We start from the raw sequence: 18361 nt of genomic DNA, 5'->3' as shown, positions 1-18361 counted from the left end.
GGGAATTCCTCTTCCCGTTGCCGGACCTCCAGTTTGAGGAGCCTGACACGGGGCTCAGAACCTTCACTCCAGTGGGTGGACTTCTGTGGTATAATTGTTCTCCAGTTTGTGAGTCACCCACCCAGCGCTTATGGGATTTGATTTTATTGTGATTGCGCCCCTCCTGCTGTCTCATTGTGTCTTCTCCTTTGTCTTTGGATATGGGGTATCTTTTTTGGTGAGTTCCCGTGTCTTCCTATGACTGTTCAGCAGTTAGTTGTGATTCCGGTGCTGTCACAAGAGGGAATGAGCCCACGTCCTTCTACTCTGCCATGTTGAACCAATCTCCCTCACCTTCGCTTTAGAAAGTTGGATGACAGGGACTTATAAGACTGGTTCTCAAGCTTTATGGGCATAAAATGATTTCTAGGATTTGTTTAAAATGCAGACTCTTGTGCTTCACATTTAAACTTAGTGAATCTGAATTTCTGAGAGTGTGTCCCAGAAATCCTCATTTTAAACAAGTTTCCTAGGTGATTCTTATTCCTGAGGTTTGTGGGCCACATTATAAGAAACAATAATGTAGAGGCTCATTCTGCTGCAGCAAGTGGAGATGGATTTTTCATCTTATGGGGATTGGGTGAAATCTTTGTACATTCAGAAGGTCGCCTAGTTTTCCACTCTGTACCTGGGTGGGAAGTGGGGAAGAAAGAAAGAAAGGGCCACCTCTTGTGTTTTTTCAGCTCTTTGTTTCTTGATGGGGCTTCTGCTCTCTCCCACTGCCTTTTGGCTGGCTGTCCTTCCAGTAATCCTTGAAGATCCAGTTTAAACATCACCTCCTTTCCAGGCTTGCCCAAGGAGAGTTAGTGGCTCTATCGTTTGAGCTCTCACAATTGTTTATATATGTATTTCACTTTGATCCGTTTATTGCTACATTTCTCCCACAGACCATGAATTCCTTGAAAGCAGGGATCATATCCATTTAGCGTCTAACATAGTACACAATAGGATTCAGTAACTATTGACATGATGAATGAATTTATGAAAAACTACTTTGGCAAAACAAATTATCAGTGTTAATAAAATAGATTTCTTTTATAAGAAAGGCATTTCTAAATAGCTTGGGAAGCATACACACTGCTATACTATTTTTGTGTTATAGTCATTAAAGTAGGTTCCTTTCACGCTTTATAAAATTAAACCAGTGCTCAGTTAGTTACTAAAAACAAGAAGTATTTTTTCTTTTTTTTTTTGCGGTATGCGGGCCTCTCCCTGTTGTGGCCTCTCCCGTTGCGGAGCACAGGCTCCGGACGCGCAGGCTCAGCAGCCATGGCTTATGGGCCCAGCCACTCCGCAGCATGTGGGATCTTCCCAGACCGGGGCACGAACCCGTGTCCCCTGCATCGGCAGGCGGACTCTCAACCACTGCGCCATCAGGGAAGCCCCAAGAAGTATTTTTTCATTCATCCTATCCTTTCCTGAAGTTAGATGAAGTTAACAAAGTTTACCAAAACTGTGCAAGCAGTATCTTTCATTGAGGTTTCTGGTTTAAGAAGAGACCAGCAAGGATAAAACATTGAAAAATCCCCAGAAGGAAAACTTAAGAAGGAATAGTTTACTAATTATAGGAGATTATATGGACGCCAAAAAATCACAAGGTGGTCAGGCAAATTTGGGAAATTTTGATGTACTATTTTACACATACCAAAGTAGCAAGAATTTAAAAAATATAATATCTAGTGGGTACAAGTTTCGGCGAATTCAGCACACTCTCTTGCCACTAGTATAAGCAGATTGGCCTAACTCTTTGGGAAAGTGATACAATATGTATGAGAAGCCAGAAAGATGTTCCATAATCCAACTCCTGGAAATTTTTCCCAAAGCAATACATGAAAAGAAGAAAACAACTTAGACAACTTGAAAATGTTTGTTGTTCTAGTAATAAGGGTGCCCCGTCTCTGCTAGTCCAGTTCCTTCCCACCACCCTTTCAGGTAAGGGGTAGTGACCCCTCTGGGCTTACAGTGTCTTGGGGGCCTTGCAGAGAGGTGCCCTCCTAGGGACTTGTAGTGCCTTGGGTCTCAGGGAAGCCCAATGAGTCAGAGCTGTGAATGCAGTGACACAAGGCTTCCCCTCAGAGGTAGACTGGGTGTTGGCCTTGGCTCCTGAAAGTGGCTCGTCTTTTGCCTGCCATCCCCTGGGCACTTACCAGAATGGGTTATTCAGAGGCTCCCTCTGGTCCTTTCCCCCTTTTCTACCTCTCTAGTTCCCACCTGTACCACCTGCAGACTCCTTGACCTTGAGTCCATGGTTCTCCTTGTTATATCCCCCAAAATATTCTGAGGCTTTCAGGACCACAGTAATTGCTGATTAAACCAGAGTCCAAAGCCTTAGCAACCAAACCAATCCAAGTCGAACCAAGCAAGCCAAACGAAAAACTTTTCCTCCCCAATCACAAAAGGTGCCCTAGGAGATGGGTGTTTAGAAACACAATGTAAGATCTTTCAGCAAAACAGAAAACGGAATTTTAGTTGAGTTTCTATTTAAGAAAATAAAAAAACTAAAAACAAAGATTGGAAGAACAAATACTGCCAAAATCTGTAGGAACGGAGACAACCTCCAATAGGAGGTTAATGAGTAAATCAGTAGTCTTCAAATATTTTTGTTCACATACATGAAATATTATTTACCCTCTTGCATATTTCTAGGTTAACATCTAAAATTTTTTCGTCGTAAGTTTAAGCAGTTGCAAAGGATACAATTTCCTGCATACTGTAAAAATGACATTTTAAGCTAGAATAGTCACTCTTTTAAGTGAATCCAATGAAATCTAAATACCATAGCAATTATGCCTATTATCAGCTATTTACAAAATATATGAACAAACTCTTCTTTACCTTCAGTATATTTTATGTAATTTATTTTTCTTTTCACACTTATAGCTCCATTCCACTTCCCCATCCCTCAGGATCATATCCTAGTTTAATGTATTTTTATGTTTGAATGTATTTTATTGATCATCCTATTATATTTATCTGTGATGAAAATATAAATATATTTAATTTTAAAATTTCCTATGACTGAAAGACTATGTGCTAGAACATTTTCTTCTAGATTAAGATATTATTATATTTATTAGAAACGATCAGGTATTCTAAACAATGCAAAATATATTACAAATGTTTATAATTACTAAACATGTAATTTTTTACAATTAGTGCATACATTTGTTGTTAAATACTACATCTTACAAGAATGAGACAGAGTTAAGCGTCAATGTTTTTCTCAATTTTTCATTTTTACAAATTCTAAGAAAATTTTTTTACACTAATAAGTATATGGGGCTGTAAGAAGTGTTGTCACATCAATTCACTCAATTCTTTGAACTCCTTCCAATTTATAAACTCACTTAGTGATCTTGAGGTCATACTTTGTTGAAAGTAATTATTTGGAAATCACCTAGCTTGCAAAAGAATTTGTTATTCAGTCATTAGGAGTATACTTTCTCTGTACAGTCCAATATTTTAAATTGATAAAGAACTGACAAAGGTTGCCTGAGGTTTCTTGGGGTTTTTTTGCGGTACGCGGGCCTCTCACTGTTGTGGCCTCTCCCGTTGCGGAGCAACAGGCTCCGGACGCGCAGCCTCAGCGGCCATGGCTCACGGGCGCAGCCGCTCCGTGGCATGTGGGATCTTCCCGGACCGGGGCACGAACCCGTGACCCCTGCATCGGCAGGCGGACTCTCAACCACTGCGCCACCAGGGAAGCCCTGCCTGAGGTTTTATACCCTGGAACAATGCACCATTTGAAGATTCTCAGTGAGTGAAAGTTACGTCCTTTATTTTTGCAATTTGGGAAATATATGGCTATTGTAAAAGAGTTGGGAAACGAAACAGGGAGATGCCATACTGCATTCCTTTACCAGCAGATCAGTTTTAGGAAGTGATACAGATGCAAGCTGAAGATTCAGAAACTGGTGGCCTTAAAATTAAGTGTGCACCTACCCCTTGAAAATCCCCTGGGGGATGCTCATGTCCATTTGAAGACCACTGATGTAAATTTTTACATCATCTTATTGAATTTGATAAGAGAGATAGGTCAGCTCACATTAGGCCTTGGTTGGGAAACTGTACTCTGGTGTTTACACCTTGGGAGTGTAGAACTGTGACCTTTAACACTAGGGATAAAACAGCCAATTCCTCTTGGTTGTTTGATTTTTATAGATTGCTACCCTCATCCTTTCTATTCTGCCCTTCTTTATTTTCTTCTCAGTGGTAGTAACCTTAACTTCAATTTTGGAGTACTGATGTTGAGCCTATATACTGACTGCCTGAGGCAAATATAATGCCCCACTTAAAAATGATTATTAAGACCATAAAAAATGAGAAATCTTTAGAGTATAGTAAGGTAAAAAAGCAAAATATGTAGTTGTATGAAAATTATTATTTCAATTATACAAAACTACATAAAATTCTGGACAATACTATAAGTAAATATGCAAAAATGAAGTGATTTTTAAATAAAATGTCTTTAATGTTGCATTACTTTTTAAGTAATAATGCTAATTACACTTATGATGCTGGGGGTCAGATAATGTCTAATCTAACATTCTCTTTCTCTTAACGGTACCAAAAAACTGTGTGTGAGTTTAAGTCCCCCAAAATAAAGTGTTCAAGAGAATGAAAACCACGTTTTTCAAAACTATTTTCTCATCATGATTCACTATGGGTGTTAAGTCTCCAAACATATTTAAACTCTTCCTCAACCTAGTTTAAAACATCCCATGTGTTAACGTCATGAATTCCACAAGTTTATTTCCTGCTGTACAAAGTAGTAATTCTTTTCATTTATATTAACTTTTTAGCTTCCTCTCATTTCCTGGTTTTACTGTTCAGAGTGAAGAACTCGATGACTTACACTGCTGTTAAGCTTTATCATTCCTTGTAGCTTTATATTTTCTTAGAGTTCATATTTTTATAAACTAAGCCATGTTTGGCAGCTTCCAAAACTAAGCTTTTTCTCAAGTTTGTTGCGTTTTTCTTGTTTTGCTTTTTTGAGGCCTCACAACGAGCTCGGTATATTCCAGGGCCCACCAAAGGAAGGAGCCTTAGAAGAGACTAGTTTGAGAGAGTTGATGTCTGCGAGAAAGAAAGAATGGCTACCACCCCTCTGGGGGGTTATGGCCTTGGGACCCAAAGGTACCCGAAACCAGAGCCCGAAAGGTGGAGCGCGGAGCAGCCCCCGACACCTCGGCAGCCTCTCCGTCAACCTTCGGCGGCCGCTTCCAGCGTGGCCACGCCCCGCCCCGCCCCGCCCCGCCCCTAGGCGGCTGCTCGCGGCAGCCGCCGCCCTCCCCCGGCCCAATGGCGAGGCTGCCGCGTCGGTGATGTGAAGCAGTGCTCTGGCACGTCCGGCCCCCGTCCCGCAGTCCATTACACCATCCGCCGCGGCTGCTGCTGTAGCCGCTGCAGCCCGCGCAGACTGGGAGGGCGGGAGGCAGTTCGTCGGCGCGGGGCGGGGCGGGGCGGGGCGGGGCGGGGCGGGGCGGGGCGAGCGGCGCGGCCGGATTCATTACTGTGGGGCGCGGGGTATGGAGAAGCTGTGCGGCCGCAGGCGGAGCTGGGCGGTCTGGACGGTGGCGCGGATAGCGGTCTCATTTTGAGGAGGCAGCCCGAGCTCGAGCGGCCGGCGGCGGCGGGGAGGACTAGCCGCGTGGCAGGTAGTGGAGGCGGCGGCGGCGGCGGCGGCGGTCGGCCGAGCCCGGGCCGCGGCCTGAGGCTCCCGCGGGGAGGCCTGGGCGGGAAGGGGAAGGAGGGCGCTCTCAGGAACGGAAGGCGGGCAGCGGGCTGGAGGCCACAGGCTGATCGGCCTGCAGGAGGGGGTCGTGGTTGATGGAGGAGCTTGGGGAGGGGGCTGCCCCTATCGGGAAAAGGTAGAGGTGAAGGTTGTGTAGGGGTGGCTGTGGTTTGGGGAACATACGGACCCCTTTGCGGGGCGGGGGGGGGATCAGAATGGGGCGGGCGAAGTTAGCTAAAAGGCAGCCGGATTTCCTGAGAGCCTCGAGTAGTTTTAAAGGAGAGAGAACCTTTTGGGTGAGGGTTTTGGCGTTAGCTGGCCGCGGTTTGTTGGGTCCGACCTTTTTTGTTCCTTCTCGAAAGCCATCCTGGCCACAGCGAGGCCTTGCAGCCTCGCGCCCTTGGCCCGCTCTCCTCTGCAGATGTGAGAAGGGGAAACATTTCTGCACCCGCGTCTCCTGACTCTTTGGGTTGTACTCTCTCTGGGCGTGTGCAAAGCAAAACTAGCCCAAAGCTTGGCTGGTTAGGAGGCGAGAAAACCGGTTGCCTGTAGTGTTTAAATTTACCGTATACAGAGAAGAGACTGTCTCCCACCATAACATTTGGGTCTCTGTGTGTATCTTTTTTGTATTCTTCTTTCCCACCTTTTTTTGAGTAGTCCCTAAAGTGTGGCTCCCCCCGCCCCCAGGAGTAAAAATTAAGAAAACCTAGTGTTTTCGCCTTTACCTATGGAAATTTCAAAACCGCTACTTTTTTTTTTTTTCTTTCTCTAGTTTGGCGCTCTGGTTGTCATATGTTGGACGGCAATAGACAGAACATACATCCGTTCTGGGGCGCCGTGATTAACATTGAACTTTGTTTCCTGTAACCCTTGCCTGTGTCAATAGAGTTAAGCTGGAGCTTTGCTTTGAAGGATAAATAAAGCACAGCCTCTCAACTGGACATAAATGGATCTAAAGACAGCAGTATTTAATGCAGCTCGAGATGGCAAACTCAGGCTTCTCACCAAATTGTTGGCAAGCAAATCTAAAGAGGAGGTTTCCTCCTTGATCTCTGAAAAAACAAATGGGGCCACCCCACTCTTGATGGCCGCCAGGTATGGGCACCTTGACATGGTGGAATTTCTCCTAGAGCAGTGCAGTGCCTCCATAGAAGTCGGGGGCTCGGTCAATTTTGATGGCGAAACCATTGAGGGGGCTCCCCCTTTGTGGGCCGCTTCTGCAGCAGGACATCTGAAGGTGGTTCAGTCTTTGTTAAATCATGGAGCGTCTGTCAACAACACGACTTTAACCAATTCAACTCCTCTTCGAGCTGCCTGTTTCGATGGCCATTTGGAAATAGTCAAGTACCTGGTAGAACACAAAGCTGATTTGGAAGTGTCAAACCGACATGGGCATACATGCTTGATGATCTCATGTTACAAAGGACACAAAGAGATTGCTCAGTATTTACTTGAAAAGGGGGCAGATGTTAATAGAAAAAGTGTTAAAGGTGAGTTCATATTCATTTTAATTTTTTAAGTGTTTACCACTTATTTTCAGGAAGTTTGATACATAATTATAAGCAGTGGTGTTGAGTAAGCCAACACTGACAGGCCTATTTTGATTAGGTATCCCTTCCAGTATAACCTTGTTGATTGTTTCTTTGGTATTTGATAGTACATGGGACAAATGTGATAAAAAAAACACCCTCTATCACTGTGTTAAGCAGCATTTTCTCTCTTTATTTGGAGTAACTTCCAATTTATGGGAAGTGGGTTCCCCAAAGTTTAGAGCATGTTAGTGGCAGTTGATCTGAGCCATTAGACTTGTGTTTACTTAAGAATATACTTTGATTTAATATATTTTTCTTAGTTTTATTTTCTTAGAATACCCTTGGAGTAGAAACTACTATATTTAGTGAGTCGTTGTCACGTTTGTCTTATGTAGGCATTTCATTTGTTATTCTGTCAGGGATGGCTAGGCCATACTGACCCGGGAGGATTAATATCCATGAAAAGGAGAAAATCTGTTCCCTTATTCCATACTTACTGTGTGGCCAATAGAAAATCCTTTCATTAAATATAGCAAGAGAGAACAGATTTTTTTAAACTGCTACAATGCCCAGAGCAAAACAAGGACTAGGTTAAGCAGATGTGGATTTGCTGACTAGCAACAATGTAAACTTCTTTGTCCAGAAGAAGAGTTCAGGTTTATGGTCATGTATACTGTTCAGATGATAGTTTAGGATTTTTTTAACCCTTAAAAACAAGTGTTTTGATAGTATAATATTAATACTTAGCATTAACATTATTTTCCTTAAACATATTTGTTTATACAACAGCAAAGTAATTCACTGCATAATATTAAAAAACTATAAAACTTAAAGGAGCATACATACATGGTAAAAAAAATCACACAATACAAATTGGTTTACAGTGTTTAGTATGAAAAGTAAGTCTTAACACCCTTCATTTCTAGACCTCCAACCCACCAGCTACCATTGTTTACAGTGTTTTGTGTGTCCTCAAGATAGTCTATGCAAATACAAGTATACTTGTCTGTATATATCTCTCCTTCTTTCTTCTTTGTTAGTTGATGCATACTGTTCTTTCTTTTTTTTTTCACTTTAATTTATCTTGAATGTCATTCAGCTCCAACACACGTGCTACCTCATTCTGTTTCATGGCTACACAGTATTTCATTGTATGAGTGTGCATAATTTATCTAGTCCCTGTTGACAGACAGGTCACATCCAAAATAAACAATGCTGCTGTGAATATTCTTGAACAAATCTGTGGCTTTGCACACTTGTGTGAAAATAATTGTATTATAAATACCTGGAAGTATAATTGCTAAATCAAAGTGAATGTGCAATTTATCATTGTGATAGTGACTGATTGCCTCTCAGAGTGGCTAAACCACACAATTATGGGGCACCACATAGTTATTGGACATATTTACTGAAGTTAGTATAATCTTTTTAAAAAAGGTTTGTCATAAAAATGATACAGCCACATTGTGATTTTTTTGGTAAATTTTTTTCCTGAGGAAATATAAAATCTCACAAAATTCCAGCACTTAGAGATAATCCTCCCAAAGATACTGAATTTTGCATTTAGATATATGTATGAAATTTTATTTTATATGCTCTTCTGTACTTGTTTTTTAGCTTAATAAATGTTATCCTTAATGTCATTAATGATAGCTCTTTAATTTCAGTAGCTGCATACTCTTCTACTAATGGAGTTTTACATTGCTTCTGCCTTCTCACTATAAGAAATGTTTCTGTAAACATTCTTATGAATGATTTATTGTTTCTGATAATCTTTGATGTAGGTGTTGGGTAAAAGGACAGCATGACTTTCTTTTTTTTAAACAATCACCATTCTTTTAAAGAATGTTTGTTTTAAAAGAACAAATTACTGCTTAATTGACCATGTTAGTATTGGGAATGCTTTGAAATCATACCTAGAAGAGAAAGGGTTAAAAGGTATGGCTGCATGTTTAGGCTTGTTGAATTTTTAGTTTGTTTTGGGCTTTTTATTCATCAGCCTAATGATGTAGAGATTGTTGATAAACTCACGTATTTAAATCAAATTGGGGCATGTTTTAAACTTAGGTCACTGGAGAGATTAGTACTGGTACTATTTTTCCTTCTCTTTTTCAAAGTTCTTTATACTTCTAGAGATATAATATATGGGAGAACTATACTGTAAATAGCCCATATTTTAGTGAGCATTTTCCCTTAGTAAACTGTGAACAATATTTAACTTGATTACCTTTGCTATTTCAGAGGTAATAAAACCTTTTAACACCATCATCATATAGTTTTGTACTTGAGGATGTGTATACTCCCTCTTCTGGCTAATTCTAGAGTTTTTTTTTTTTTAACCTCAGTATCAATATCTAGTATTTATGCTGTTTAAAGAAGTACACATAAGAGAAAACAATTTTATACCAAAAATTGTTTTCATACAGCTTCAGTTTTATATACATACATATATACACATAATACATACGTGTGTAGTATATGTATATATAATATATCACTTTGTGTGCAGTACTTTAACTTTTGCATAGTGCCTTTTAAATTTGACAGTGAGTCTTAAAGAATATTGGGGGCAGATTAAAGTACGTATGTACCTCCCCCACTCTGGTCCTGAAGCTTCCATTCTTTGATAATTACTCCCTCATCGACTTTTCAGATTTTTTTTTTTATTTTATGGGTTTGGGGGGTAATAAAAAAACAGGAACTATTTGAAACTGAGGCAGGAACACTGGAGAAGGATCTGGTAGAGTGTCAAGAAAGGATTTTTTTTTTCCCCCACATTTTTACCCCCATGCAAAAAATGGAAAAGACTGATAAGATGATGGATAAAATGGAATAATTTCTTAGGAAATTTTATATGTAAACTGTTGGAAATGGTTCTGAAGAAGGAAAATGTCAGTATATTATGCTTGGTTTGCTTAAATATAAAATGCATGTGACTTCTACCTTCCATTACTTTTTAACAGGCAGTTGACATTTGAATATATTATCTAACCTCTTTCCATTACTTTTTAACAGGCTATTGGCATTTTGAACATGTTTTAACCTAAGGTGGAATTCATTCATTAATCGAGAGAGCACTTATTGAGTCCCTTGAGTGTGCCAGACTGTTTGACTTAGGATATACAAAGATGAGTAAGACAAGATCTCCAGTCCTTGATTCCCTGCTCTTCAGGAGCTCATGGCTTGTTTGGAGAGACAGGTTCATAAGCAGATACTTAAACCACACTGTGGTAAATGCAGCAGTAGTGCTTTCTTGTTTTAGATTTTTGGAAATGCTTTATCCCCAACTAACTCATTACCTGAGGGGACAGTGGGTTCCATTTTTTCCCATGCCATTCAAAAGGGGGAGAAAAACTGAGATATTTAGAAATGCTGCTGCAGTTTAACACAACAGTTCATTTTTGAGACAGGAAAGTTGGTTGCTATTCAGGAGTGATTAGACAAGCCCATCTTAGGGCCATAACACTGATCTCAGTACTTCACGGCTATAGTCATCTTTGGCTTTCTTTGTTGTTGTTTTTTTTTTTTTTTTTTGTGGTACGCGGGCCTCCCACTGATGTGGCCTCTCCTGTTGCGGAGCACAGGCTCCGGACGCGCAGGCCCAGTGGCCACGGCGCACGGGCCCAGCCGCTCCGCGGCATGCGGGATCCTCCCGGACCGCGGCACGAACCTGTGTCCCTTGCATCGGCAGGCGGACTGTCCACCACTGCGCCACCAGGGAAGCCCTGGTTCTTTTATATTTGAGGGTTTTTTTGTTTGTTTGTTTATGTTTTGACTAATAATAGGACTTTGCATATCTATGGAAAAGTTACTTAAACCCTCAATTCTGCTTTTACACCCAAATTCGACTGGAAATTGAGCACCTGAAAGTGATTGGTTGAGTACTACAGACCTATATAGAACAGCTCTTTGAGTTGGGATTGGGGAGACTGGCCCCAGAGGACAGGCTATCCTCACGCATGGGTCAGTTATTTTAGATACCAAGGTAATTAAGTAAATCAGTAATAGGATAATTCCTGTGCATTTTCTGTAGGCCAGATAGTGTGTTGGACATTGTGGAGGCTCTGAAAAGATACAGCACATCACATTTGTTCACCGCTAAAGGAATGGTATAAATTCATTATATAGGATTTTGGAAGAGTGTACTGACTGGAAAGGCCTCATGGAGTTAACTGGGCTTTGAAAGGATTGTTGGAGTTGAGATCTGCAGAAGGGATTTGATCCAGTTTTTAAGGCTTAGGAAATGGTATAAGGAAAGGCACATTGAGAAATATGCTTGGAGGGTACAGAAATTGGAAAGTAGCATATTTGGACCAAAGGGCAGTCAGGGCTAGAGTATAAAAGGACATTGACTTCCAGGTAAAGGAGTTTGACTTTATTCTTTATGCAGTGGTAGGTAAGTCGGTGAATGTTTTCAGCAGAGGAATGACTGAGGTGTTTGTTTGTTTTTTTTAGAGAAACCCATCGTAGTACATTCTAATTCTGTTACATTGTGAGCTCAGTGAGGCTAGAGACCTGGTGTTTGTATCCATGTGTTAGAAAGAGTAATCTGGCCCACAGGGGGCAATTGGTAAATGAGTTTGTTGAATGAATGTGTTGCATTTAGGAGAGGAAAGATTATAAGCTCTTGGATGGCAAGGACTGTGTTTTCTGGTCCTTGTAGTACAGAAATACGTACATGAAGACATTAAGACAGTGATTGTGAAAAGTGAGTGGTACAGGTAGAACTCTATAGGAGTTTAGAAAAGGGAGAAAACCATGTAGGCTCGTAAGTATGGTTAGCTTTAAAAGGGTTTGAGAGAGCTAGATCAGGCAGTTTTTTGCCTCGTTTTTAAAAATAAATAAATCTTTTATTTATTTATTTATGGCTGCACTGGGTCTTCGTTGCTGCATACAGGCTTTCTCTAGTTGTGGCGAGTGGGGGCTACTCTTTGTTGCAGTGCAGTGGCTTCTCTTGTTGCGAGCACGGGCTCTAGGCGTGCGGGCTTCAGTAGTTGTGGCACGCGGGCTCAGTAGTTGTGGCTCATGGGCTCTAGAGCACAGGCTCAGTAGTTGTGGCACATGGACTTAGTTGCTCCATGGTATGTGGGATCTTCCTGGACCAGGACTCGAACCCGTGTCTCCTGCATTGGCAGATGGATTCTTTTTTAAAAAAGAAACCTTGGTTTTATTTATTTATTTATATTAATTTAGTTTAAATCTTTATTTTTGGCTGCATTGGGTCTTCATTGCTGTGTGCGGGCTTTCTCTAGTTGTGGCAAGCAGGGGCTACTCTTCTTTGTGGTGTGCGGGCTTCTCCTTTCGGTGGCTTCTCTTGTAGCAGAACACAGGCTCTAGGCACGCGGGCTCAGTAGTTGTGGCACACAGGGCTTAGTTGCTCCGCGGCATGTGGGATCTTCCCAGACCAGGGCTCGAACCCCTGTCCCCTGCATTGGCAGGTGGATTCTTAACCACTGCACCACCAGGGAAGCCCACCAGGCGGATTCTTAACTACTGTGCCACCAGGGAAGCCCCTATTTGCCTCTTTATTATGGAAGTTTTCTAACTTATATGTAAGTGGAGAAAGAGAGAAGAATACTTTGAACCATTATGTATTTATCACCTTGCTTCAACATTTATCCACATTTGCTAATATATGTTAAAAAATATGTTTCTCCCTCCTTTTGTTCTCTGCAGTAGCTTGAAGCAAACCCCAGGCATTCTTTCTCTCCTACAGTATAGGCAGTTTAGGGTATAGATGTATTTCAATCAAGAGAATGTTAAAAAAAAGCAATCCTTTTTTTCTCTTATCCACTGTAAATCCGAAGGAATTTCATGTAAGAAAATCTCCACTGTAAATTAAGAATGGCTGGTATTAAGAGAATGGACAAAGATAATGACTATTGTCATGTAGGTAGTTTATTTGTATACTTCAGGACTGAGAGTGTTGGAAGCTGATATTCTGTTTTTCTTCTTTGAGAACTCTAGCTCAGCTCTTGGTTACCTCAGAACACACTTAGTAGCAGAGAAGAGTGAAAGAGAGGGATTTAAAATTTCTTTCTACTCTGTAACATTCCATACTTATTTTGTTATAATAATAATGTTTAACTAGTTGAATTCATTAACATTTTAATCCCAGATCAAGTTGCTCCTGCAAGTTGTTTCTTGTTCACCCTTTTCCCTCCTGTATCTCCTGGCACACTTTCTCTGTGTCTTCAGGGAAACTTGGCATCCTAGTTGGGGAAGCTAAGCTGTAGATGATGTGTCTGTTGAGTGCAGTAGGGAAATATCTATTGTGTTCCTCTATCCCTGAAGATTGGATTGTAGACTGTGTCCTCACAAGATTCAACTGAAGATGGTGAAAATGAGTAGATCCTGAACACTACTGCTATTTCAGAGTCATCCCCAGCAACACAAACTTAAGGCAGTGGTTAAGTTTTACTTATCGATCTTTTAGCTACATGTAGTTCCCTCACTGAGTTCATCTTTATGAGATTTTAATCACATTGATTAAATTAAATTTGTTTAAAAGAAAATTTAGGAAGCCCATGGCATTCTAAAGATGTATGCTACTGAGACATCGGGAATGCATGTGTTGGAAGATAGAGGTGGAAGAGTTGTGGAGAGGCCCAGGTAAAGAAGTCACATGGATGCAAATTTGATTAAAATATCTCTTTTCCTCTTTTTTCCCTACCTTTGGGTAGAGCTGCAGTTGAATAGAGAGTCTGAACTAGAATGTAAGTCTGAATTGTAATGTTGATGTTTTCATCAACTTATGTTGTGTAATTTTCATCAAATTATACTATTATTAGTTGAATTTAGTCCTGATCCCTTAGCTCAGATATTACTGCTTGCTATCAAGACCCATTTCAAAGGCAAGTCCTCATCCCGCTTGAGTCACATGAATGCATCTTGAGCATTTATTAGCATTTAACTTTGTATTGAGCTCAAGGACCTGTATTGTTAAATTTCTCTGTGTTCCTAGCTCACTGCCTTATATAAAGAATTAATGAGGGGAAGGCACGTGGTAATCTTGATACCAGTAGTTTTTTATCTTTTTTTTTTTTTTTTTTTTTTTGCGGTACGCGGGCCTCTCACTGTTGTGGCCTCTCCCGTTGCGGAGCACAGGCTCCGGACGCGTAGGCTCAGCGGCCATGGCTCACGGGCCTAGCCGCTCCGAGGCATGTGGAATCTTCCCGGACCGGGGCACGAACCCGTATCCCCTGCATCGGCAGGCGGACTCTCAACCACTGCGCCACCAGGGAAGCCCCCTATCCTATTTTTGATTCTTTTTTTTTTTTTTCAAACTCTTGTCCTTGAGTATCTCTGGTGTTACAGCATACATGGGGAAGGAAAATATTCTGAGCAGAGGAATCTTCTAGTGCTCCTTTGATATCCTAAAGTTTTCCTCTTTACCCCTTCCCGCCTGCTCCCTTAACACATACCAATTAGCTATTCCAGGAGTAAAATGTTTGGAATCAGCCTTGTTATGCAGTTGAACTGCACCCCTCCCCCCCGGCCCCCATGTTTATAGGTGGACCTCTCTTAAAGACTCGGCTTAGCCCCCGCTGCAAGGTAGAAGAATGGATGCCAAGCACAGCAGGCTAAAGAGGAGAGATGATGAGCGAGCTGGAGCTGTCGTGTAAGCTGGCTCTGCTCGCCGCACGACAGGCCAGCAAATCGGGAGACAAGGTGTTGAGGCAAGGAGTACCACTTTATTCGGAAAGATGGCAGACTAGGGTCCCCAAAAAAACCACCTTATGGGGTCTGGATGCCAGTTTTGTTTTACAGAATCGGAAGTAAAGTAAAAAGGCAGAATAGAGAGGGAGAGGTGGGGAGGAAGTAAAGTAAAAAGGGCCATCAGTCTTGGAGAACATCTCCTGGAATGGCCAGCCTCCCGGAGGGGATGTGTTAATTTCTTTTTTCTTGCAGCCATTCACAGGTGGGTAGGGTTCCCTGAGGCAGGCAATTATGTATGATTATAAAAACAAAAGCAACGAAAAGCAAAGGCTAAAGTCAAAGAAATCCAACATGGAGTCAAAATTGGCTGTTCCCTGTTACAATAAGTACTGTTTTTGTGCATTTCCAGACAAATCTGTTATGATAAAAAACCTTTTAATTGCTGTTTCTATCAGTCAAAACTTATACTTTACTAAAAACAAATACTTTGATTTTAAAACAAATTTGAGACATAATTCACATACCATTCACGCATTTAAAAACCACCCATCATTGATTTCTAGTATGGTCACAGATTTGTGCAGCCATCACCACAATTACTTTTTTTTTTTTTTTTTTGGTTGTGTTGGGTCTTCGTTGCTACGCGTGGGCTTTCTGTAGTTGCGGTGAGTGGGAACTACTCTTCGTTAAGGTGCGCAGGCTTCTTATTGCGGTGGCTTCTCTTGTTGCAGAGCATGGGATCTAGGCGTGCGGGCTTCAGTAATTGTGGCACACGGGTTCAGTAGCTGTGGCTCGCGGGCTCTAGAGCACAGGCTCAGTAGTTGTGGCGCGTGGGCTTAGTTGCTCTGCGGCATGTGGGATCCTCCTGGACCGGGGCTTGAACCCGTGCCCCTGCATTGGCAGGCGGATTCTCAACCACTGCGCCATCAGGGAAGCCCAGTTCCCTAAGTTTTGAAAAACATAAACTGTAATTTAACCACCACTACAATAGAGGTGGAATGAAAACTTCCTGTATGCCCCTTTGCAGTTAACCATTCTCTCAGCACCCACCCTCTGGCAATCACTGGTCTGTTATCTGTCCTTATAGTTTTTTAGGCATTGATTTTAATAGTGAAAATTCTGAAGGAATGCAGATGTCCATCAACAGAGAAGTGTTTATGTAAATTATGACATGCCTCCTTACTTGAACTTTAACCATGAAGCCATTAAGAGTGATTATGTACTATCTGTGTAAATAGTTCATGTAGACTATATACATGGAACATGACAAAATGACTAAGATGTAGGTGAAAAGCAGGAAACAGTTGTATATTTTCTGATTACAACTTTATCAAAATATACTATGTAAAGACACTTGGAGACATGACATAGTTGCTGTAAAATTATGCTTTTGTATTGGGGTGTTTTTTTGACCTCTGTTTTCTTAACTTTTAAGTAATGGTCTAGGTTATAATTCAGAAATTTTTTAGGGCTTCCAGGGCATGAAAGTGTGGCGGTTATATACTTAACCTGTTAGAATAATAAAGGTGATCCCCTCCTGCTAAGATTTTACTTTTTTTTTTTTAAATGTATTTATTTTATTTATTTATTTTTGGCTGCGTTTTGTCTTCGTTGCTGTGTGCAGGCTTTCTCTAGTTGTGGCGAGCAGGGGCTACTCTTCATTGTGGTGCACAGCCTTCTCATTGCGGTGGCTTTTCTTGTTGCGGAGCATGGGCTCTAGGCATGCGGGCTTCAGTAGTTTGGCACATGGGCTCTAGAGCGCAGGCTCAGTAGTTGTGGTGCACGGGCTTAGTTGCTCTGCAGCACGTGGGATCTTCCTGGACCAGGGCTCGAACCTGTGTCCCCTGCATTGGCAGGTGGATTCTTAACCACTATGCCACCAGGGAAGCCCTAAGATTTTAGTTTTTAAAGTTATTTTGTCCTTATTTGAATCATTTTTTGTGATATCAAGTATTAAAAATTTAAGAATCTACCTTAGCTTTGATATTGTGCTAACTGCTATCTGGGATATAAAGGAAATATAACATAGGCCCTGTGTACTTTAGGAATAGACAGTTTAGGTAAGAAAACCTATTTGTGAAGCACTAACATATTATGTAAGGTATTACGTAAGATTATAATAGTAGATAGATATAACATGAGTACTTACCAGGATGAATGAAACATTTATTCACCAGGCATTCTCAAAATGATAAATTGACATAGTATAACCAAGAAGGCCTCTTTGAGCAGCTGAAATTTCTGGTGCAACTTGGAGGAGAAGTTAAAAAGGCAAAGAATAAAGAGTATATTGACAGGAAAATTAAGAGAAGAGGCATGGAGGTGGAAGTAAGCGGGACTATTCCAGGAACTGGGAGAGGTAACTTAGAATACAGTGATGGGAAGCCTAAGCAGTTTCTTTGCCTTGTGTGTGGCTGGTATTGATGATGTCTTTTGGGTTAGAGAAGGTGTTGGCAAACTCTGGCCCAGAGGTCAAATCCTGCCCACCCCGTGTTTTTGTACTGCCTGAGAACTAAGATATATTTTTTATATTTTTTAATGGTTGAAAAAAAAATCAAATGAAGAGTAATATATCATGACATGTGAAAATTACACAAAAGCTACATTTCAATGTCCATAAGTAAAGTTTTGTTGGAAAACAGCCATGTCCATTAATTTAACCAATTGCCTATGGATACTTTTTGTTATATGGTAGAGTTGAGTGATTACAACAGAGACCTTATGGACTGCAAAAGCTGGAATACTATCTAACCCTTTACAGAAGAAGTTTGCTGGCTCCTGGGCTAGATTCACAGAGCAGCATTCATACTGGAGATGACAACGAATGAGGCTAGAGAGGTAGGTTAGGGAAATATTTCTCTTTTTAAAAATCTATTTCCCAGAGTATATCTTCTTATGTGTGTTCCCACTACCAAGATTAAGCTTTACTTCACATGACATGCCTTCTAAAACTATAGATTTCTGCCTTGTTGCTTTCTCATCCTCACACAGATAGTGCTTTGAGAATCAATGCTGTAGAATTTTGAAATCTTAAAGATTTTCAGCTATTTCTTTAGAGGAAGCATGAAAGCTTTTGAGCTGGAAAGTAATATGATTGGTGGAAGTTTTATTATGATGCTTGGTTTATATTAGAAATAACTTATTCACTGGAGTGTAGTATGACTAGCATTTAAAATATGACCTTAGTAATGAGCAATACACTGAAATGGCAATTGGGAGACACGGGTTTTTATTTTACTACCAGTTTCTCTGGTTTCTGTTTGTAGAACAAGTTTATCTTCTCTACTTTGCATAGTTATTAATATAAGTTCGCAATAGTTAATACAATTTAGGGGAAAAATGCCATGCTAGCATATTGGTACCTTTTCTCTTCATTTATTTCTGTTTTTTATTATTT

At 41.0% G+C, this 18361-nt stretch overlaps 1 protein-coding gene across 4 annotated transcripts in view; it reads left to right on the top strand.

Annotated features, from left to right (window-relative positions):
• Positions 1 to 18361, top strand: part of FEM1C (fem-1 homolog C) — a 49904-nt gene that overhangs the window by 23794 nt on the left and 7749 nt on the right. For 2 of the 4 annotated variants that reach the window (XM_029218160.1, XM_029218158.1), the window contains 2 exons: positions 5036 to 5175; positions 6546 to 7263. In XM_029218160.1, coding sequence (XP_029073993.1) covers positions 6720 to 7263 — 544 coding nt within the window. In that variant the 5' untranslated portion in view covers positions 5036 to 5175; positions 6546 to 6719. Of the gene's footprint in view, positions 1 to 5035; positions 5176 to 5531; positions 5697 to 6545; positions 7264 to 18361 lie in introns of those variants that run through there. The other 2 variants (XM_029218159.1, XM_029218161.1) reach the window with 2 other exon arrangements.

Source organism: Monodon monoceros, unplaced genomic scaffold (genome assembly GCF_005190385.1).
Source record: "Monodon monoceros isolate NGI ecotype Baffin Bay Population unplaced genomic scaffold, NGI_Narwhal_1 Super_Scaffold_12, whole genome shotgun sequence".
NCBI classification, from domain to species: domain Eukaryota; kingdom Metazoa; phylum Chordata; class Mammalia; order Artiodactyla; family Monodontidae; genus Monodon; species Monodon monoceros.
Note: the sequence above shows the minus strand (reverse complement) of the source record. Positions and strands in the feature narration are given on the sequence as shown.